Source organism: Melanotaenia boesemani, chromosome 2, assembly GCF_017639745.1.
Source record: "Melanotaenia boesemani isolate fMelBoe1 chromosome 2, fMelBoe1.pri, whole genome shotgun sequence".
NCBI classification, from domain to species: domain Eukaryota; kingdom Metazoa; phylum Chordata; class Actinopteri; order Atheriniformes; family Melanotaeniidae; genus Melanotaenia; species Melanotaenia boesemani.
Genome location: NC_055683.1, coordinates 25,740,964 through 25,765,078, shown reverse-complemented (window position 1 = coordinate 25,765,078; position 24,115 = coordinate 25,740,964). Strand labels below are relative to the sequence as shown.

General features: G+C 39.7%; 1 protein-coding gene and 1 pseudogene across 3 annotated transcripts; both read right to left on the bottom strand.

The window, feature by feature from the left end:
- Positions 1-59: 59 nt before the first annotated feature.
- Positions 60-5,921, bottom strand: LOC121651116 (cytochrome P450 2K1-like). Of its 3 annotated transcripts, none has more exons than XM_042003033.1 (9): positions 5,614-5,921; positions 5,354-5,468; positions 4,992-5,141; positions 4,627-4,787; positions 3,875-4,054; positions 3,644-3,785; positions 3,221-3,405; positions 2,960-3,101; positions 2,305-2,851 (listed from the first exon to the last, which is right to left on the bottom strand). In XM_042003033.1, exons 1-9 carry the CDS (start codon positions 5,821-5,823, stop codon positions 2,664-2,666), a joined length of 1,473 nt encoding a protein of 490 aa, XP_041858967.1. In that variant the 5' UTR covers positions 5,824-5,921; the 3' UTR covers positions 2,305-2,663. The 3 variants fall into 3 exon arrangements, with proteins under 3 accessions (XP_041858976.1, XP_041858967.1, XP_041858959.1); XM_042003025.1 differs by having other exon boundaries at positions 5,354-5,516; positions 5,614-5,920; XM_042003042.1 differs by lacking the exons at positions 2,305-2,851; positions 2,960-3,101; positions 3,221-3,405; ... (1 more) ...; positions 3,875-4,054; positions 4,627-4,787 and adding exons at positions 60-295; positions 534-675; positions 765-944; positions 1,517-1,677 and having other exon boundaries at positions 5,354-5,516.
- A 3,107-nt stretch (positions 5,922-9,028) lies between these two features.
- LOC121628038 lies at positions 9,029-14,186 on the bottom strand (annotated as a pseudogene).
- Positions 14,187-24,115: the final 9,929 nt, after the last annotated feature.

The following is a 24,115-nucleotide window of genomic DNA, read 5'->3' as shown; positions in this document are numbered from 1 at the left end:
AAGAGGATAATTTTGTGAATGAGCAGCAGCCATTTATTGATTATTGCACACCGGTGTGTAGCCACGCCCACCTCTCAAAAGTAGGTCAGTGGGTCACTTAAGAACACTTCAGTCAACATAAAGTATTCCTGGAAGATGACATCTCGACTAGTTTTGTGAGGAAGAGACATGGGGATAATGTTAGCCATTCTCTGTGTCTCATGGATGACAGCATCAGTGAATGGCAGGTTTTTACGGTCATCTACCCGCACTTCACGGCTTCCTATTACTCTGGCTAGCTCCTCCTGGACCTGGTCTGCAGAAAAAAATAGAAATCAATACATTTTGAGAATGAGACTGAATGTGGAGTTATAGTGGACAGCTTTGTCCCAAAGTTGAAGCACAACCTAAAGACCAGGTCCAGGACTTGAGGAGGCCATTCTGGCACTAGTGACCAGTTTCCGTCTGGGGTTTTGGTGTAGGGATGATATATGATTATAAATATCTGTGTCCACACTGACAAAATTGCCAAGCTTTACCTTTTACTCACTTACCCTGAATATGTGGATATCTGGCCATCAAGAGCAGACACCAACTCAGTGTAGTAGCTGTGGTGTCAGTGCCAGCAGCAAACAGGTTGGTCACTGTGAATACCAAGTTGTCCTCATTGAAGTTAGTGTTCATAACACAAGAGTCCTAAAAGAAAGAACATCCACATGCAAACATGCATGATGAACACTTGAAGAACAATTGTTCTTAAAAAGATGGAAAGCGTGTGGCCTCACCTCCTCTTTCTGCTTCCGTATCAGAAAACAATCCACAAGTCCTCTGCATATCTGAGGGTTCAGTGTCCCTTTCAGATGCTGGATTAAGTCCTTCACATCTCTGACAGTCTTCTTAACATTTCTTAAAATCAGCCGTCGGTTCTTTATCCATTTGACTAACCAGGGAAACATGTTGTAAAGCTGCAAAATCACATATCTAAATATTTATGTGTTTGCATCAGTGACCAACATTAACTTTCAACAAAAGTCAACAAGGTAAAATATATAATAAAAAAATAATAATGATCTTTAAAGGAACACTAGTAGGATTACTGAACAGAATGAGATTACTGAACATGGGTGGGACTCTGTCAAGATGAAGGCTAAAATGATGAACATATAAATGGTTTCATATGTCAAGCACAGTTGTGAATAGACAGTGGTCGTCAGTGGCCAAAATTCTTCCAGACTTCAGCATGTTTTTATCTGCGAGGTGATCCAGTGGCCTCAGGTCAAAATTGTGTACATGTGTACTGTCTTCTTCTATATGCCTTCAAAGGTGCTACTTATCCCACAGCACCTTGCACCTATCAAACAAAGCTGGTCTTTCAGTTGTAAAGCTCAAAGGCTTCTCACATCACCATCAGTTGTTTGTCCATTCAGAGACACCATAGTAAACATGGTGGTACAAATATGGCAGCTGTAATGTATGTAAACACACAGCAAGTAGATATAAATGGTTCATTCTAGGAGAATAAAAATGTTAAGCTTACCTGGATTGTTACAGAACCTGTAATGTGTATTGTCTCCTTGGCTCGACTCACGAGGTTTCTGAATCGGGGATCATTGTATTCAAATCTGCTCCCATACACAATAGAGGAGATGATGTTGGATGCTGCATAATTTATTGGACATGTTGTGTCAAATGGTTTCCCTGCAAAGCAACAGAAAGGAATAATGTACAACACAATTTATGTGGGCAACAAATTGCTGATGATTTCAGCACAACTATCAATCTTTGTTAATAAGTTAAAAAGTAACAAACATTACAGAGATGTCACTTTCATTTTGAGGACACATTTACCAATAGAGTTGGTTAGTTTTAAATAGCTTGTTTCTAGCTTTTTGTCAGGCATGTGAGAACTTTTTAGACCTTAGCATGGTGTAAGTAAACACTTAAGTATCAAAAGAAAAACAATTTTTTAGATAACACTGCACTTACATTCATTCAAGTTAAACGTCACTTCTCATCAGCTTTTTGTAAAATAACATGCAAATTTAAAACTAAAAAACAACCAGTCCTATTCAAAATGCTGGTCCCTCCCATCTTTCAAACAAGTACGTAGTCATATGTTTTAATCAGTCAAGGTCGGTCAGGTTGTCATTCAAATAAACGTGAAGCAACAAATTTTGGCACCACCGCTGATACCTGAGTGGCAGTAAGAACACTGTCAGGTTCCAGGTGCCAGCCTGGATTAAGAAACCACTCCCGCTTTTCACCACCTTTTCAAAAACAGAAATTTAATCTCTGTATGGTGTACATTTAAATGGGTTTTAAAAAAAAAGACTCGCTCCACAGCTTTTTAAATTGTGCAACATAATTTTGTTTGCTTCCTTTATTTCTAAGACAAAAACAGGCTTTGTAACAAATACTTGGGTAATGAAGCCATGTGGCTTTCAGCTGACTATGCAAAGTTAGCATGTCCAACATACAAGTTAGAAAGTTATGTTTAGCTTGATTCTGGATTGTATTAATCTGTTATTGAACATCACATTCTAAATCTACACTTACATTTCTGTATGTTCAGTCAAACCTTATCAGTATCTATTTTAATGTCACGCTTTCCACTTTTATGCATTGCAATGAATGAAGTAGTGATCAAACTGATCAATAATAATGCCACACTTTGCTCCTCTTCCTCATTGCAGACTGACAGCACACAGCTCATGTGGAGAAGGAGCGAGGACAAAGCCTGTTGCTGGTGTCAGATTCAGTTCTTCTACTGAAACTCCAGGTGGAGGGGTGAAACGAAAGCGTTGGAGAAGGGAGGTGAAGAAGAGGAAGAGCTCCATCTTAGCCAGACTCTCTCCAAGACACACCCTGCGACCTGCAAGAACAAAAAGTGTCAAACATTAACATCCGATCACGTTTTGCAAGAATGGATATGATTCCTTACGTCTTAAAAAATGACAAAAACCTGATCAAGCTCTTATACCTGCAGAAAAGGGCAAGAAGGCATCTCTCCTAATAAATTTACCCTCTTTGTCCAGGAAATGAAAAGGGTTAAAGGTGTATGGACTCTCCCACTCACTCTCATCATACAGTACAGAAGACAGAAGCGGAAATATAGTTGTACCCTGGACATAAAAAGAAGGGGGATCTATCATGTCATTTCTCATGCTGTCAAAGTATACTTAACATTTTTATCAATGATATTGTTTCATGGAAGCTCTGAAACACTAGTGAGTTTTCTGACCTCTTTTATAAAGTATCCCTGGAAGATGACATCTCGACTAGTTTTGTGAGGAAGAGACATGGGGATAATGTTAGCCATTCTCTGTGTCTCATGGATGACAGCATCAGTGAATGGCAGGTTTTTACGGTCATCTACCCGCACTTCACGGCTTCCTATTACTCTGGCTAGCTCCTCCTGGACCTGGTCTGCAGAAAAGAATAGAAATCAATACATTTTGAGAATGAGACTGAATGTGGAGTTATAGTGGACAGCTTTGTCCCAAAGTTGAAGCACAACCTAAAGACCAGGTCCAGGACTTGAGGAGGCCATTCTGGCACTAGTGACCAGTTTCCGTCTGGGGTTTTGGTGTAGGGATGATATATGATTATAAATATCTGTGTCCACACTGACAAAATTGCCAAGCTTTACCTTTTACTCACTTACCCTGAATATGTGGATATCTGGCCATCAAGAGCAGACACCAACTCAGTGTAGTAGCTGTGGTGTCAGTGCCAGCAGCAAACAGGTTGGTCACTGTGAATACCAAGTTGTCCTCATTGAAGTTAGTGTTCATAACACAAGAGTCCTAAAAGAAAGAACATCCACATGCAAACATGCATGATGAACACTTGAAGAACAATTGTTCTTAAAAAGATGGAAAGCGTGTGGCCTTACCTCCTCTTTCTGCTTCCGTATCAGAAAACAATCCACAAGTCCTCTGCATATCTGAGGGTTCAGTGTCCCTTTCAGATGCTGGATTAAGTCCTTCACATCTCTGACAGTCTTCTTAACATTTCTTAAAATCACCCGTCGGTTCTTTATCCATTTGACCAACCAAGGAAACATGTTGTAAAGCTGCAAAATCACATATCTAAATGTTTATGTGTTTGCATCAGTGACCAACATTAACTTTCAACAAAAGTCAACAAGGTAAAATATATAATAAAAAAATAATAATGATCTTTAAAGGAACACTAGTAGGATTACTGAACAGAATGAGATTACTGAACATGGGTGGGACTCTGTCAAGATGAAGGCTGAAATGATGAACATATAAATGATTTCATATGTCAAGCACAGTTGTGAATAGACAGTGGTCGTCAGTGGCCAAAATTCTTCCAGACTTCAGCATGTTTTTATCTGCGAGGTGATCCAGTGGCCTCAGGTCAAAATTGTGTACATGTGTACTGTCTTCTTCTATATGCCTTCAAAGGTGCTACTTATCCCACAGCACCTTGCACCTATCAAACAAAGCTGGTCTTTCAGTTGTAAAGCTCAAAGGCTTCTCACATCACCATCAGTTGTTTGTCCATTCAGAGACACCATAGTAAACATGGTGGTACAAATATGGCAGCTGTAATGTATGTAAACACACAGCAAGTAGATATAAATGGTTCATTCTAGGAGAATAAAAATGTTAAGCTTACCTGGATTGTTACAGAACCTGTAATGTGTATTGTCTCCTTGGCTCGACTCACAAGGTTTCTGAATCGGGGATCATTGTATTCAAATCTGCTCCCATACACAATAGAGGAGATGATGTTAGATGCTGCATAATTTATTGGACATGTTGTGTCAAATGGTTTCCCTGCAAAGCAACAGAGAGGAATAATGTACAACACAATTTATGTGGGCAACAAATTGCTGATGATTTCAGCACAACTATCAATCTTTGTTAATAAGCTAAAAAGTAACAAACATTACAGAGATGACACTTTCATTTTCAGGACACATTTCTATGTAAACAAGAAGCTGTGTCATCACTTCCACACACAGAATAAAAACATGATACCGTCGTGTTTTTCAAACGTTTGAATCAAATGGCCACATTCCTCTAAGATTTTTTCTTCAGCAACTCTTTTGCCCATCCCAAAGTCTCTGAGGGTGGCAAGAGCAAAACGACGCATCTCTTTCCACGAATCTCCATTTGCAAACAGAATTCCTTTAAAACACAATATGAAATATAAAATAAAGTCCTGCAAATAGTGTATACATAATGCATATATAACATGTATGACATATAACATATATACACAAGAACATTTTACATCAAATTTGGAATATGTTCTTTTGTAAGAACTATAAATATTTACTTATTTTTGTTGTAGTATTATTAAATATATTAAAAAAATGTATTGTACAGGTAGGTCATACCATGACCTCTGTTTATATCATAGAATATAGGTGAGATGTCTCGATCTCCAAACTCCTCTGCATAGCTGACCAGAGCCTCTTTGACTGTCTTGTAACCAGCCAGGACCACCACCTTCTTGGGTCCAAAGTACACAGTAAATACAGACCCGTGTTTCTTAGAAAGCTGATTGAAAAGAAAAAATTAAATTCTATCAATGTGATACAAACAGTAGTTTATCAGTCAAAGAAAGGCTTCTTTCGAAAATGGAGTACTAACCTACCTCACATAATGTTTTGTAAGGTCTCTTGAGATCAAGCTGCAACAGGTTGCCAAGCAGAGGCAGAGGCCTCGGTCCTGGAGGCTCTTTCCCCAGCACAGCAGAAGTGGAAGTAGCTGGGAAAAGATAAAGGACTAACAGAACGATACCAACTCCCATTACCGTGATGGGACTGGAGAAGTAGGAGAAGGCAAAATCCTTCAAAAGCTCCATTTACTCTGCAGCTAGCGGTCCACCTGGCTGATAATCCACCTGGTGGAAAACACGGTGCTTGTTGTGTTTCAGTGAAAATCTCAGTGGATTGTGTTTGGGTTGTTGTGGGTTGTGTGGATGTGTGGTTTGACTCTTCTTTTGCCCGCCTCCTGAACTTAAACATCACGTGTTTTAGTATCCCAAGGGCAGAGAGGTCTCGATCAGTTCTAATGAATTTTAAGCCAAATCTTAACTACTTAAAATTAGCAGTAACGCTCCCTTGGTAACTACAAGGAAGCCGAGAGAACATCTTCTGACCAACTCCAGCTGCTGTAGGTCCAAAGCAGTGGAAGAACTAAGGTGCACAAAATAACATCATTCATTACTTTTTCTCTGAATTGTCATTACAGATATTGTCAAAAATCACTACTTAAATAATATTTTCAAATTGATCTTTATGGTGTTTCTGTCAGATAATTCATTTATACAACTCAACATTTTATTAAAACAGAACAATGTCGAGTGGTGTGGGGCAGAGAACCTGGTCTTAATAAACATCTTTTCTAGCACCTTTTTGGACTTTTTCAGGCTCTGACAACAGAAACAGAAAAACATATCAATGAGAATTGGGCTGTTTCTATACACAGGAGAACAAAGGTAGCCTATAAAGGCACAGTGAGGTTGGCAACACAGCTTGTTGAACTAGGGTTAAGTTCCCGTAATACTGAAGCTCTACTCCAATTACAGAACATCTAATTACAGGTGACTAAAGAGTAGGTTTAGGCTGTCACATGCCTGAATAAAAGTACAATTTTTAATAATTACAACATATTTTTTTATTTTATTAGAAATAAGTAGCTTTGTGTTTGGTTGATTATGCCCTTCTGTAACAATGCTTTTTTTTGACAATAAATCTTACACACACATACAAGATTTGGCAAGTCATTATATGCTCATCAGACAAAGTGTGGCCTCATATTAAAGGGAAACAAACAGGCTTTCCAATAATATAAGATTTGTTACCAGTAAGCATTGTCACAAAAAAAGAAATAATTGACCAAACACAAAAGAACATATTTTTTGTGCTAAGTTTATATACAAAATGGGTATAAATAAGTAATTTTATGATATATTTATAATTTAAACATTCAGAAGTGTAAGATGAGACAGATTTTCTCCCAACATTTGCATAGAGCATCGTTTTATTTTAAAAAGAAGAGCGATACATACACATTTGACAGGGTCAGCTCCATGGTACAGTACAGTACACAATTACAATGATGTACGTTCCCTTTTTAAATATGATACATCATATTTCAGCAGGACTCAGTTCTCTCACACATCAGCAGTGCAAACATTTCTCTGCTTCACTTTGCAACTTTTTCAAGTCAGGTATGTAATGAGAGCTCAATTGTGCAAATATATAAGAAAGGCAATAAAAAGGACACATGAAGAGGTTGTCTTGCCAGGACCAACATATAACATAACATTTAACTTTATTCACACCAGATGGCACGAAGGAAGCTCTGAAAAATCATAGAAAAAACAGGTCATAAAAGTAACTGAGTGCTTTTTTTTAAGTAACACATCACATTCAACTCACTTCTGTAAAGCAATTTAGTTTTTGTTTTTTCACTGAGCAGGAATGTTATTTGTACATTATCTGTTTATTCTTCCCAGATTATAGTATTATACTGTATGGAAAGCATATGATTGTGACTATATTTCTCATCAGTATGCATGGAAATATTTTTTGGAAACATTAATTGTTGCTCTATATGTCTATACAATATATACATCGTTTTACAAGGTTTTTAGGCTTTGGGAAGAAATAATCTGGGTTCACTCTGAACTGAGGTTCATCGCGAAACCAAATTCACAATAGGACACAAAAAAAAAGAAAAAAAAGCACTTTAATGATCATTCTTTTACAGAACAAGGCATCTGTTTGTATCCAGAGAACTAGCAGTTTTACTTTATTTGTTGGATTTTTGGACATTCTTTAAAGGAACAGTTTTACATGAAGACAACGATCAACCTTTTTTTTTTTCCTTTTTTTTTTTTAACTTTACTGAACAGTAACAATCACTCAGTTTATAAAGTTTGTCATCCGGTAGTGCAGAAAAATTCTAATGAATTTAGGAACTGTGCTGCAATACTCTCTGCAGCACTCCCACACAGCTACAGGGAAACATACGTAGGTCCAAATCACTCACAACAAGACTTCAAATTTGACTGCTACCCCAGCAGCATGTGAAAATAGCCTCCTGCATCATGCACTGACTTCAGGATTTAATTCAACCTTCATGTAAACTGTAATGGCTAACATCCCATCGCACACTGCTGCTGTAACTTGTCAGCAAAAAGCAGAATGATTGCATCACAAGAACTGACAACAGAGAAGTAGTGACTCTTCTCAGAATGGAATAAGTAGAGAGTAAAGATAAACTTCAGTTTAGCATGGTCCTGTATTGGTCACTAGCGGGTCTCTTCCTTTTTTCCCCTCTTTCTCATGCTTTGTGTGATGCTTTTATGCATGCATTCCTTATTGAGCCCAAATAAATAGTCTTGCATGGGGTCAGTGGTTTTAGTACCAAGAACATGTCAGATTATGTAACATATGCGAACAACATTAAGAGGCTCTTGAGGATGACCAGTTTATCTGCAAAAGGCAAAGTAAAGAAACAAAAATCCTCATTTGTTAAAAATGGCTCTAAGGTGTGCAATGATTTTACAATCACATCAGTATGAGTGGTTCACTCTCTTGTTATGACTGATGATCACCAAGAAAAAGCACAATAAATTCTTGGAACAATAAGGTGGTAATAAAAGTCATAAATAACAAAAACAAAAATATGTACAGATGCTTAATGCGCACGCATATGCAAACAAACCCTGTCACACACAGTTTAGTGTAGTGGTTTAGTAATTTCTTTGTTTTTGACGTCACTATTAAAAGTGCAGAGAAGAGATTTCATTGAATGGTATAATCAAGAGCCCACACGCCATGATCATGACAAAAAAAATAACATCAGTGTCCCTACATTCACATAGCAACAAACAGCATGAAGGAGCAAACAAAGGTGGTGCGGCCAAATAAAATGTTTGAGACCAGACTATCAAGTGTGTGTTGGTAAAATCATCTGGAGATAACAATGATCTGCTCCAGCCTGTGTTCAGTCCTTTTACACAGCTTATACATACGCACTAGCAGAAAGTGGGACGATGGACAGATTCCCGTCTCCTACTTGCTCCCAGTCTGAGTGCAGTGCTGGAACTGGGCAAAGCTGAGAAACACTTGTTCAAGTGATATCTGGCTCACACAAGTAGTCTTCAATGTGGTATTTCTCTTTGGCTGCCTCCAAAGTGCCGAACACCTGGACACAGAAATGGAGAATGATGATGGACAAAAAATGTTCAACGTATGGCTGAAATCTGAATTTAATGTACAATTTAAAAAAAAAGAAGAAATCCTAAACACCTACTGATATACTAGTGTAACCTTAACCCAGTTTCTGATTTTCCATATGGTTGTTTTTGCTTGTTTGTTTAAAGTTAGCTTTTCAGAGACATTTAATCTTTAGGAGCAACAAAATTTATGAAAAATTTCTTTAAATTATGTTTTTTTATTTTGTATTTTTACTATTTTTGTTTGTTTGTTTTTTGTCATTGTTTTCCTGAATTACAAACTGCTGGCATGTTCCATCATACACATCTGTCCTACAATTGTTTACCCTGACTATAGAATAAAATTACTTTATCAGGATTTTTTTTTTTCTAAATTAAAGTAGAAGGAGAACAGGAAACTTTTCAATTAATTCCTTTGTGTATTATTTTGTCCACTAGAGGGCGAACTGACACAACACCAGTGCAGGGACAGCTTTAACTCTGTTATTCCTTGAGCAATTCTCAGTTGTTTAATCATGAAAATACTGTACCTGTGCCCATGTTAGTGCTTTGTCAGTCAAATGGTAGTGCACCATTCCCTGGTGCTCATCTTTGAGTTGACTTCCTGTTGCAGGAGAAAATTAATTTAAAACTGCTTTATTATTCTTTTACAAGGATAGTAAAAAATAAAAAACAGCTTCCATTGATTAGAGCTGTGCATGGTAAACAGAGATTACATTTACTGCTATGAAAACACATTTATGTTCAGCTGTTTTTGCGTTATGAGACATTTTGACACCTCTAACCTGGGAAGGTGCTTTCGATGAAGTCTTTAAAAAAGCAGCAGGTCGCTGTCCTCCAACTCAGCCTCTACATGGACTTTAGCCAGCAGGGTGTATCCGCTGCCAAACTTGCTCTTTAGATGCTGGGGACCTCCCAAGGCACTTGAACTGACCGTTGACCATTCACTGCCAGCCTGGTGCACAGGGCCTCACACTCCTCCATACTGGTGAGTAAACACATCCATGTAACAGCAAAATATGTCAGCATCTTCACATCTTTTCATTAGCCCAATGTAGTGATCAAAGTTATTCTAGCTGACACCCAATACATTCTAAAGAAGCTCACCTGTGAGATGTAATAATTATGGCCTTGCCAGACTCTCGCGTGCGTGTAATAGCATCCCACAACAGCCTCCTGGCCACAGGGTCCATCCCGTTGACGGTTCATCCAAGAAGATAACAGGAGGCCCACCAATCAGGGCCATGCCTGCGCTCAGCTTACGCTTGTTACCGCCACTGTTTATGATCATAAGACTTAATTAAGTAAACTGATCGACATAACAGAGCAATACCTAGGGTAATATGCGTTCCTGTCTAACACAAAATCTACCAACCTGTAGCTGCGGACTAGTTTATCAGCGTGAGGTTCAAGCAGCAGTGATCTCAGGACATTCTCCACACAGCCAGACACATATTTCTCTGGTATTCCTCTGAGCCTGGCATATCATACACAGAGTCTCTCTTCCTGTCATGTGGTCCGTACAGCTCAAATTGAGGACAGTACCTATGCGCTGCTGAACCTGTAATGCCAAGATAAATGTTCTTGTCAAATTTCAGTGTGTTAGAAGCAGTGTGCTTCAACAGCAAAGATTTTGTTATTTTGGAACCAAAAGCTATCTATAAACACTCATCCATCCCATCTCCCTCCTCTCACCTTCTAATGTCCCTCAAGATGCTGTATCCATCAATGTATGCGTCCCCAGATGTAACATCCTCATCGCCTGTCAGCATCTTAAATGTTGTGGTCTTCCCTGCCCCTTAAAGCCCAGGAGGCCAAAACACTCTCCTTTTCCTACAGCGAGAGACAGCCTGTCCACACGCAGAAGACTTTCCCGCTGCTGTACACCTGCGAGGGACAGATAACAGTGGGTTTGTGCCATAATTTCACATAGCTGGAATCATGCATATTTCAGCAGTTAGACTGGGGAGCTTAATACCTTGCTGAGCTCCTGCAATATGAGGGGGCTCCCAACCATAGACTCCACATCGGCTGCCACTCCAGAACCCTCTTCCTCTCATCAGCCACATCTCTGTCCTCTGGTTGGAATGCTGCATCCTCTATAAGAGGCAACTGACACACACAAAACCAAACTTAAAAGATAAACATGAATTACCCAAAACTTTCAAGAACTTCACTAAAACTTACAGTAAAAAACAATATTTAATCAAAGAACTGTTGTGTATTATTCCGCTAAATATTTAAATAACAATTTTAACAGGATATGTTGTTGTGGATAAGTTTGTAGTGTTCTGCAGAAATTGAATTAATTTAATATTTCATTAAGATTAGACTAACTTGGCTCAACAGCACAACAGACTGAGATTGTGCAAAACTAATGTCTGAGATTTATGTTGTTTTATTTGTACAGGGATTAGAATTCCAACTCTCCAACTGTGTGCAAAGACTTTTACAGCAAAGTACACATCCCATCACAGAAGACAAATATAATTAAGAACGTTTCCTTTTTTAACATGTTTATTCAAACTAAAAAGTGCTTCCTACATAGAGCAAACTATAGCTGCTAGGGCTTTTCTTTAAAGGAAATGTCAAACAGTCATCCTCAGTGCTCTCACAATGCATCTACCTGTTTGCGTCTTCTGCACAGGGAAGTGAGGAGTCGCCAGACAGTGCGGATACACTGCAACTCGATGACAAACAGCAGAATGATGAAGACAACACCCTGCACGGAGAAGGCCCCACGAGGAAAGCGCCCAACACCAGGCTCTGACATTGAGAAGTAGTTTGTCTGGTATGTGATGTCTAAAAACAGAGAAGTGTTAAGTTACATTGAAGTTAGCGGGATAGTCACAAACAAGCAAAAACAACCGTATGGAAATTAGTGGAATTTTATTAGTGTTCAGAACCCAGTGGATTATTTATCTTATTTACAACCAATTTCCAGTTTTCCTTTGCATTGACTGACATGAAGTCAAACATGTTTTTAGAACTATTATACCAGATCTTTTCATCCTCTCTGGTTAGGCTGAAGTTGTACTTACTTAAGTATTTGCAGATTACGCGGCTGACAGGACTGGAGGTGCAAAATGAGATGTATTCGTAGTTCTGGTAGAACTGGCTAAAAGACATGCCCAGGCAATAGTTTGGGAAGATCAGGAAAACTTTATCCAGTAAGTGTGACATGTCCTGCAAGTTCAGTTCTGTAGACGACAATTAAGAAAAGACAGTCAGTAAAAATGATTATTCTTTTTTACTTGTTTGCTATTTTCTTCTCTCTCCATACTTTTTCCATGGTAACCTGGGTAGTGTTTGCAGATGCAGGCATCTCCTCACATACATATGAAATCACAGCAATGTTTTGCACCATTTCACAACAAGAAAGCTTCACACATCCCACTCCTCTCTGCAAAGGCTCTTCAATCAACCAAGTGTCATTTCCTGGAACATGAGCCCTATCTGTCTTCCCACACATAAGTACTGCATATGGTATATGGTAAGCGACATAGCCAAGCCAGGTGGTAAAAAGCAATAATGCAAACACACTAGCCATTTAATGGTATTTACTTCATGTTTTTGTTTTATGAATGGCTGCTATTTCTTTTTTTTTTTTTTTTTTGGGCTTGCAAGTCTGGTATTCTCGTCAAAATGATCATATTCCTTGAAAAAAGGCCTTTATAAAAAACAGGAGCTCTCTCTTATATTTTGGGGATTGCCATAATTTGAAAAATTTTCTATGTCTGCTATTTTTGATGGTCCATCGCTCACCTGGGATGGTCATGATTGACAGCCCAGAAAGGTAGCAGTGCCAGAGATCATGTTGAAGATGGTGAGGCGTGTGTAGGCGCGTAGCAGCAGTGGAGAAGAGGAAGCTGAGCAGGTACATCAGAGGCACAACTGCCCAGCCATACAGCAGCAGTAACAACAGCACATCTACAAGGTGGTTGTGCTCCACAAAAGCCTTTACTCCAAATGCCTGAAATACCACCTGTGAGCAAAAGACACATCAAAATGTGATTGTACAACAAACCATCAAACCTCTGCAAATTTTATTTTATCCTTTTCAAGACACGCACAATGTATGACTAAGAGATAAAAAAAAGATTAAGGTTTTTTTGGGCTTTTTTAAACTTCTTATTCAATTTCTGACATATAAAACAGACCCCTCATTGAAGCATGACACGACCCCCCCCTTGCCCCTACTCACTCTGTGAGCTGGCTCCGTGCAGCCTCAGACAGGTTGCGTGGCATGGGGAAGTTGCCTGTCTGTATGGAAGCATTAGGCCCAGCAAGAAGTTTGAAAGAGCGCATTGTCCACCATCATGAGGGCTGTAGCAGGTGTGTGGTAGCCCTGATTGTTGAAGTAGGCTGTTGCTTTCTGCATACTGGCGGCTGCTGCCACGGAAGGTGGCACCCACCACACACCGCTCATTAAGCTGCCGCCTTCTTCCTTTAGCTGGTAAGGATGTAATCAGTGAAGTCTAAAGGGTGAAAAAGATAGACATACTGTCAGTAAATCTTCAGTAAGCATAGAAAGGGTTGTTAACTACAGGACTCTTTGCACAGACTCATAGGAAGAAGGAAGACAATGATTAGAAGAGTCATCATCAGAGCCTCTTCATGGCTTTTGTGCGCAGTGGTCATTTAAAGACCATGTACTACTTCTTGCATGTCTTTTTGTGTTGTTACTTCTTTTACTTTTCTTTGCACAATACTCCCGTTGCTTTGTGTCGCTTAGGAGTTTTTTGTAGTCAAGTATTGTAATCACTTTGTGTTACTCTGAGAGGTTCTCTTTAAACAAAATCCCTGAACCATGTTAATCAAGCAGAAAAACAAGCACTTGCTTTTCTTACTATACATACCTGTTATGTTATGAGTTCACCCAGCTGGGTGGAGAGCTGGGATGTGTATGTGTCTGCCAAGGCAGAGGCAAGGGGACTGCCCAGGCTGCAGGGCCACAGGGACCCTGGTGGGACCATATCGATTGAGTTGCGAACCTCAGCTGGGGAGCATCTGGTGACTGGGAAAGGTGTGTAGCCACAACTAAGGCCACAACTGTGAAAATCAAAGGGACCAGGAATTGTGCTACATGACCTTCCAGTTTCTCCAGCTATACAGCGCCCTCTTCAGGAACATGGCATAGAACTGTTGCAGATGTAGTCTCATCTGATGAAGTAATAGGAACAGTGTAAGCAATATGGAGAAAACATCACTATCACCAGTTTGCTTTCTCAATCTAACCCCAATGTTCAACTTGATATTTGAGCAAGTCCTCTGAGATGAGATGTTGCCACTGTCTGTGAGTCGGTGACATCAGTGAGGCCGCTGATGCTGCTGTTATAAAGTGCCATGCAGAATGAAAATAAAAAATAGAAAAAAAACATGGTGATGTGTGAGAAGTGTTTCTGAAACTGTCAAGTTATTCAGTCATGAAAATGCAATTGAAATTGGAGTTTATTTAATAAATCACCAATTAATAATATGTAATTAAGAATTTCCAATTGAGAATAATAATTCATTTGGAGAATCACATGGTTTTTCATACGGTGAAGCGAGGCATCGAGACTCTTCCCGCGATACTTCTGCTTGAGAGATTGATTCGAGGCAGTCGCTATCTGATTTGAGCATACATCAATGACAATAGGTTGGGCTGCACTGTGGTGTGGTGATTAGCAATCACAGCCTCACAGCAAGAACACTGCTGGTTCAAGTCCATGGGTTCTCTCTGAGTTCTCCAGTTTCCTCCAACAGTCAAAAGACATGCAAATTAAGTTAGGCTGATTGAAAGATCATGAGCACAATTAAGCCCTGTTAATCTTGAAACCTTTTTACCTTTAGATTTGTAGCTAGCACATGTCACAACAGGTGAATAAGCAGGAAGTGACTGGACAAAGCAGAGCACCCCACTCGAAATGACGGCATAAGAAAAGAGAAGTTTAAAGTTTCAGCTCTCTTTCTCACTGGTGCCTAATGGCACACAGCATCTGAGGTGAAGGAGAGAGGATGAAGCCCACAACTGGTGTCAGATCCAGTTCATCTTCTGAGACACCCGGAACATCTGATGAAATCTGCACAATTCCTTGGTTTTTTCAAGATGATAGGAGGCTATCTTGCATGATCTTTCCATTGAAAATCATCACAGACTTTTACAAGTCATAAGAGCTGACTCAGTAGCAATACACCTACTGGTGTGCTGTCCAAAGAAATAGTGTAATCTTTATTCAGACGGGACACATTAAGGCCTGGACCACACCAATGCACTCACTGTTCTGCTGTTATCTTCTCTGTGGACTGAATTTTTTTTTTTTTTTGGGCATATGACCCAGACACATCTGTGATTGCAGATGGATGCACTTTGGAGTTTGACCTTAAAAAACTAAATTCTGCAGCTTGGGCTGATTTTACTGATGTTTTGAATTTGTATCACTTGCGGATTTAAATTTTCTTTACCAATAGAGTTGGTTAGTTTTAAATTGCTTGTTTCTAGCTTTTCGTCAGGCATGTGAGAACTTTTTAGACCTTAGCATGGTGTATAAGTAAACACTTAAGTATCACAAAGAAAACAATTTTTTAGATAACACTGGCACTTACATTCATTTCAAGTTAAACGTCACTTCTCATCAGCTTTTTGTAAAATAACATTGCAAATTTTAAACTAAAAAACAACCAGTCCTATCTTCAAAATGCTGGTCCCTCCTATCTTTCAAAAACAAGTACGTAGTCTATGTTTTAATCAGTCAAGGTCGTCCGGTTGTCATTCAAATAAACGTGAAGCAACAATTTTGGCACCACCGCTGATACCTGAGTGGCAGTAAGAACACTGTCAGGTTCCAGGTGCCAGCCCTGGATTAAGAAACCACTCCCGCTTTCACCACCGTTTTCAAAAACAGAAAATTAATCTCTGTATGGTGTACATTTAAAATGGTAAAAAAAAAGACTTCGCTCTGCAGCTTTTAAATTGTGCAACATAATTTTGTTTGCTTCCTTTATTTCTAAGACAAAAAACAGGCGTTTGTAACCAAATACTTGGGTAATGAAGCCATGTGGCGTTCAGCTGACTATGCAAGTTAGCATGTCCAACATACAAGTTAGAAAGTTATGTTTAGACTTGATTCTGGATTGTATTAATCTGTTATTGAACATCACATTCTAAATCTACACTTACATTTCTGTATGTTCAGTCAAACCTTATCAGTATCTATTTTAATGTCACTCTTTCTACTTTTATGCATTGGCAATGATGAAGTAGTGATCAAACTGATCAATACATAATCGCCACACTTTGCTCCTCTTCCTCATTGCAGACTGACAGCACACAGCTCATGTGGAGAAGGAGCGAGGACAAAGCCTGTTGCTGGTGTCAGATTCAGTTCTTCTACTGACACTCCAGGTGGAGGGGTGAAACGAAAGCGTTGGAGAAGGGAGGTGAAGAAGAGAAGAGCTCCATCTTAGCCAGAACTCTCTCCAAGACACACCCTGCGACCTGCAAGAACAAAAAGTGTCAAACATTAACATCCGATCACGTTTTGCAAGAATGGATATGATTCCTTACGTCTTAAAAAATGACAAAAACCTGATCAAGCTCTTATACCATGCAGAAAAGGGGCAAGAAGGCATCTCTCCTAATAAATTTACCCTCTTTGTCCAGGAAATGAAAAGGTTAAAGGTGTATGGACTCTCCCACTCACTCTCATCATACAGTACAGAAGACAGAAGCGGAAATATAGTTTGTACCCTGGACATAAAAAGAAGGGGGATCTATCATGTCATTTCTCATGCTGTCAAAGTATACTTAACATTTTTATCAATGATATGTTTCATGGAAGCTCTGAAACACTAGTGAGTTTTCTGACCTCTTTTATAAAGTGTTGGCGCAGCCATTCTGAACAAGAGCTGGACAACGGCAATACGGAGGAAGAAAGACACACAGTCAACATTTACGTTTGGCCTGCATGCTACAAAGAGGATAATTTTGTGAATGAGCAGCAGCCATTTATTGATTATTGCACACCGGTGTGTAGCCACGCCCACCTCTCAAAAGTAGGTCAGTGGGTCACTTAAGAACACTTCAGTCAACACCCCCACTTGTTCTTAAGCCATACACAACAGTGCATCGATTTTAAACACATTTCAATATTACAATCTTCAAATACCAAATATAAACATCACAAATTTGTCCATTGTCGTTTTAGCAACAGGTTTAGTAAAGACATCTGCCACCATTTTATCTGTAGGACAATAATTAATAGTTATCTTTCCATCAGTGAGGACAGATCGGACAAAATGATAACGAATGTCTATGTGTTTACATCGTTGACGACAAACTGGGTTTTTAGATAGGGCAATAGCACCTTGATTGTCTTCAAAAATGGATACAGGTGCATATTCCAATCCATTGTCCATCTCAGTCAACAAGCGTACAAGATATAGGCATTCCTGAACAGTAGCTGATAATGCTATATATTCAGCTTCACACGTGGATAAAGCTACTGTAGACTGTTTCTTAGACTTCCATGAAATAATGGGGCCAGTCTCAGAATAACTAAAGACAGTAGCCTGTTCACTCCGTCTATCATTCTGGTCCGCTGCCCAATCTGCATCACTATAGGCCACAAGTTTAAGATTCCCATTGTTTCCTGTAACATAACTCCTGGTCCACAGTGCCTTTCAAATATCTCAACAAAGGTTTAGCTGCGATACCAGTGGTGTTGTTTTGGGTCTCAGCAAGAAACTGTGACAATCTACTGACAACAAACACTTAAATCTGGCCGAGTAGAAGTCATTAAATAGATTAAACTACCAATAACTTCGCGATATTTTTTCGAAATCAGCAGGTCCACCTCCACCATCAAGGTTTCATTTTCATTTTCACATGGTGTTGATCTTGGTTTGCAATGAGACATGTCAAACCTCTCCAGAATGTTGGTTATATATCTCTTCTGATTCAGCCATTATTTACACCTGGTTTTTGGACAAAATCTATGCCAAGGATAATGCCTCAATTTTACAAAGATCGTTTAATCTTGAATCTAGCTTCCACCATTTCTTTCACATATTTAAGAAGTTCACCATTAGCTCACTGCAACAATTATGTCATCAACCAGATGGATCAGAACGACTCTCTCATTGTTAGACCTGTTTCAAGTATACACAATGATCTGCTGTGTTTTGAACAAAACCACTTTCAACAAAAAAAATTATGAAGTAATTGGTTCCAATTCCGTCCTGACTGTTTTCAAACCGTACAGTGACTTATTGATTTTACAACACCAGTTTTTGTCCCGATTCTGATTTTACCTCAAATCCTTCAGGCTGCTGCCATATACACTTCACAGTCTATTGGGGCATGCAGATAAGCAGTTTTAACATCCATCTGAGGTACTTCTAGATCATATTGTGCTGCAAGACTGCATTAAAGCCCGTATTGAAGTCATATCAGCTGTAGGGTGAAAAGGTCTCATGATAATCAACACCAGCCACTTGATTAATAACCTTTTGCCACATACTAGCCTTATATACATGTTCCTCAACAGGACTTTCTTTGACAGCTATAAACCCATCTTGCCCCCCACTGCATGTTTAACCCTCAGGTAATGGCATCAATGTAAAAGTATTAGTTCTCTATTAGAGACGTCCATTTCTTCTTGTCATAGCCTTAGCCCACTGCTCTGATTTTGAAGAGCCCAAGGCTTCCTTGCAAGGTCTGAGGGACGTCACATGTCACACGATAGCAGTAGTCAATATTTGACAACGCTTGATCTTCACATTTTACTTCATAATCACAATCTCTATAATTGAGGTGGTCTCCTCGCTCTCTTTGGATAAGTGCACTAGGGCTACTCTCTCACCTTCATTTTTTAAGTTGGTATTATGTTCACACACTTCTGTTTTACACTTGCGGAAGGTCATTAGTCACATCAGGTCTTGGTGGCTGAATTTCAGCTTTTCTCCCTTGACTCATAAAAGGATCATACATGTCTTCATCTGTCCTGTGTTGTTACATTCATCAGTTTTCTTTGGTACAGATTTCACCAACCGGTTTTTCATTACTTTGCCTGTGTCTGGGTAGTAGACTAAAAAGGCCAGGGGCTGTTTTTGTCATACCCCCACAATATTCCTTTTCACAACGAGTGTCTAAACTGTTTCTTATCATATTTATATGCATAACATTCTTAGCCAAACACTTTCATCTTTGACAATCAGGCATCATTCCCCGTCAACACGTGGTATAGGGGTTCGTCTAAAGCCGCTGTTGTAACCTCTATTCCTGATTATAGCAGCAGCCTGTACCGCATATGTCCCAACAACTCTTTGGAAGTCTACTTTCAATTAACATGCATCTTGCCATTTCAAACAAGTCCTCCATGCTCTTTCTGCAGTCCCATTCTGATAGGGGTGAGTAAGGAGCTGAGGTTTCATGTCTGATGGCATTCTGACTAAGCAGTGACTGAAAAACAGAAGAGGTAAACTCGGTCCATTATCTGACCTTACACATTTAATTTTCCCATATGGGGCAACATCAGCAATGAATCTCTCCATAGCTTTAGAACAGTATCACTTTTAGGCTTTGAGGAAGTAAGTAAACATAGCTCCTGAATAGTCATCTGTAAAAGGCAATAGCAAATCACTGAAACCATCCTTTTCCACGCTGGCTCTATGGGTCCAGGCAAGATCTGCATGAACAAGTTTCAAGAACTATTTTAGCTTTTCATCAGGATCTATATTTCTGCTTCGTGTAAATTTTCCTTCTATACACACATCACATTTCAAATTAGACTTCTCACATTTCCCTTAATTTTCATGCCTTTGGTGACACTTTCCAGCTTTAACACATCATCATGGTTGCAATGACCCAATATTTCATGCCATGTCTGAACATCATAAGCACACATTACATTCATCGGTTTCACTTGTCAGAGTACTCAAATAGAAAAGTCTGTCTTGCGTGATGATATCAAAAGACGTACCATTTCTATGGATGAGCTGGTTTGGTCCTTCCTTATGAAGATGATGGTCGCTCCTTTTGATGTAGCCGCTTTGACCGAGAAATGTCCTGGGAGAATGATGGAACGTAGAGCGCCTCCTCCAGTAACATCGTCACATTGCGGCCTTTGCTGTCTCTTGTGTGAACTTTGGCGGTGCCTTCTTCAGTGCAATACCACTGGTCCGCTCTCCATCAGCCAACTCCAAAATATGGCTTTGCGGCTTGAAACTCGAGTCAAACTCCACAAATCGCTCGATGTCTGTGATGATATGCTTTGTCGCTCCCGAGTCGACCATGAGGCCTCTCGCCTTCACCACGTTAACCGGGATGGCATCCAACTGCACCTTGAATGCGAATGTGTGATCTTCCTCATCCACCGCTTGCTTCACCTTGTCTCGTTTCCTCCGTCGGCAGTGCGTATCTTTGTGTGTGGCATTTTTACAGAAGCTGCACCACTGTCTCGGCTCTCTTTGCGCTCCATTCGACTTGCACTCCGCAGCTTTGTGGCCTTTCTGGCCGCAGGCATAACAGGTGAGTTTTGCATTCCCATTGTCTCTTCCTCGCACATTCATCACACTGTCCTCTCTTGAGCTAGAAGCACTAAACTTCTCGGTGCTTTCATAGCTCCTCAGTTTGGTTTTAAACTCAGCAAACGATAACGTCTCATCACTCTGTGTAACATGGACAGAGAATGGTTTAAACACTTCGGGCAGGCCTTTTAAAATCATGGCAGTCAATAAGCCGTCACTTAATGTCTCTCCTGCATTACGCAGCGCTGTTATTGCAGTCTCCGCACGGATAATATAATCTGTGACGCTCTCATTCTCACCTTTTTGGAGAGAAGTCAGTTCTGTATACAAACTGATTACTCGGGCTTTCCTTTCCCCGCATAGTGGTCTCGCAGGATCTGCAGCGCCTTTCTGCCATCATCTGCGGCGTCTCTCATTACCAGGGACAAACTCTTATCGTCCAACAGTTGGATTAGCACTGCGTACGCTTCCTCATTTTTACTGGCGTCTGCGGCTGCAGCCTCGTCGTCTTCACCGGGGGCTTCACTCAGAATGGTGGACTTCAGGTCTAACAATCGTAAATGTGCCAAGACCTTTGTTTCCCACAGTTCAGAACTTTTTTCATCTCCGTCAAAACAAAGGTCGATTCCATCGGCTCCCAAACTCTTTGCTGGGCCCATAACCTGTTGGCGCAGCCATTCTGAACAAGAGCTGGACACGGCAATACGGAGGAAGAAAGACACAACAAGTCAACATTTACGTTTGGCCTGCATGCTACAAAGAGGATAATTTTGTGAATGAGCAGCAGCCATTTATTGATTATTGCACACCGGTGTGTAGCCACGCCCACCTCTCAAAAGTAGGTCAGTGGGTCACTTAAGAACACTTCAGTCAACATAAAGTATTCCTGGAAGATGACATCTCGACTAGTTTTGTGAGGAAGAGAACATGGGGATATGTTAGCCATTCTCTGTGTCTCATGGATGACAGCATCAGTGAATGGCAGGTTTTTACGGTCATCTACCCGCACTTCACGGCTTCCTATTACTCTGGCTAGCTCCTCCTGGACCTGGTCGGCAGAAAAAAATAGAAATCCAATACATTTTGAGAATGAGACTGAATGTGGAGTATAGTTGGACAGCTTTGTCCCAAAGTTGAAGGCACAACCTAAAGACCAGGTCCAGGACTTGAGGAGGCCATTCTGGCACTAGTGACCAGTTTCCGTCTGGGGTTTTGGTGTAGGGATGATATATGATTATAAATATCTGTGTCCACACTGACAAAATTGCCAAGCTTTAACTTTTACTCACTTACCCTGAATATGTGGATATCTGGGCCATCAAGAGCAGACACCAACTCAGTGTAGTAGCTGTGGTGTCAGTGTCAGCAGCAAAACAGGTTGGTCACTGTGAATACCAAGTTGTCCTCATTGAAGTTAGTGTTCATAACACAAGAGTCCTAAAAGAAAGAACATCCACATGCAAACATGCATGATGAACACTTGAAGAACAATTGTTCTTAAAAGATGGAAAAGCGTGTGGCCTCACCTCCTCTTTCTGCTTCCGTATCAGAAACAATCCACAAGTCCTCTGCATATCTGAGGGTTCAGGTGTCCCTTTCAGATGCTGGATTAAGTTCCTTCACATCTCTGACAGTCTTCTTTAACATTTCTTAAAATCAAGCCGTCGGTTCTTTATCCATTTGACTAACCAGGGAAAACATGTTGTAAAGCTGCAAATCACATATCTAAATTTTATGTGTTTGCATCAGTGACCAACATTAACTTTCAACAAAATGTCAACTAAGGTAAAATATATAATAAAAAAATAATAATGATCTTTAAAGGAACACTAGTAGGATTACTGAACAGAATGAGATTACTGAACATGGGTGGGACTCTGTCAAGATGGAAGGCTAAAATGATGAACATATAATGGTTTCATATGTCAAGCACAGTTGTGAATAGACAGTGGTCGTCAGTGGCCAAAATTCTTCCAGACTTCAGCATGTTTTTATCTGCGAGGTGATTCCAGTGGCCCTCAGGTCAAAATTGTGTACATGTGTACTGTCTTCTTCTATATGCCTTCAAAGGTGTACTTATTCCCACAGCACCTTGCACCTATCAAACAAAGCTGGTCTTTCAGTTGTAAAGCTCAAAGGCTTCTCACATCACCATCAGTTGTTTGTCCATTCAGAGACACCATAGTAAACATGGGTGGTACAAATATGGCAGCTGTAATGGTATGTAAACACACAGCAAGTAGATTATAAATGGTTCATTCTAGGAGAATAAAACATGTTAAGCTTACCTGGATTGTTACCAGAACCTGTAATGTGTATTGTCTCCTTGGCTCGACTCACGAGGGTTTCTGAATCGGGGATCATTGTACTTCAAATCTGCTCCCATACACAATAGAGGAGATGATGTTGGATGCTGCATAATTTAATTGGACATGTTGTGTCAAATGTTTCCCTGCAAAGCAACAGAAAGGAATAATGCTACAACCACAATTTATGTGGGCAACAAAATTGGCTGATGATGTTCAGCACAACTATCAATCTTTGTTAATAAGTTAAAAAGTAACAAACATTACAGAGATGTCACTTTCATTTTGAGGACACATTTACCAATAGAGTTGGTTAGTTTTAAATGGCTTGTTTCTTCTAGCTTTTTGTCAGGCATGTGAGAACTTTTTAGACCTTAGCATGGTGTAAGTAAACACTTAAGTATCAAAAGAAAAACAATTTTTTAGATAACACTGCACTTACATTCATTCAAGTTAAACGTCACTTCTCATCAGCTTTTTGTAAAATAAACCATGCAAATTTAAACTAAAAAACAACCAGTCCTATTCAAAATGCTGGTCCCTCCCATCTTCAAACAAGTACGTAGTCATATGTTTTAATCAGTCAAGGTCGGGTCAGGTTGTCATTCAAATAAACGTGAAGCAACAAATTTTGGCACCACCAGCTGATGACCTGAGTGGCAGTAAGAACACTGTCAGGTTCCAGGTGCCAGCCTGGATTAAAGAAACCACTCCCGCTTTTCACCACCTTTTCAAAAACAGAAATTTAATCTTCTGTATGGTGTACATTTAATGGGTTTTTAAAAAAAAAGACTCGCTCTCACAGCTTTTTAAATTGTGCAACATAATTTTGTTTGCTTCCTTTATTTCTAAGAACAAAAACAGGCTTTGTAACAAATACTTGGGTAATGAAGCCATGTGGCTTTCAGCTGACTATGCAAAGTTAGGCATGTCCAACATACAAGTTAGAAAGTTATGTTTAGCTTGATTCTGGATTGTATTAATCTGTTATTGAACATCACATTCTAAATCTACACTTACATTTCTGTATGTTCAGTCAAACCTTATCAGTATCTATTTTAATGTCACGCTTTCCACTTTTATGCATT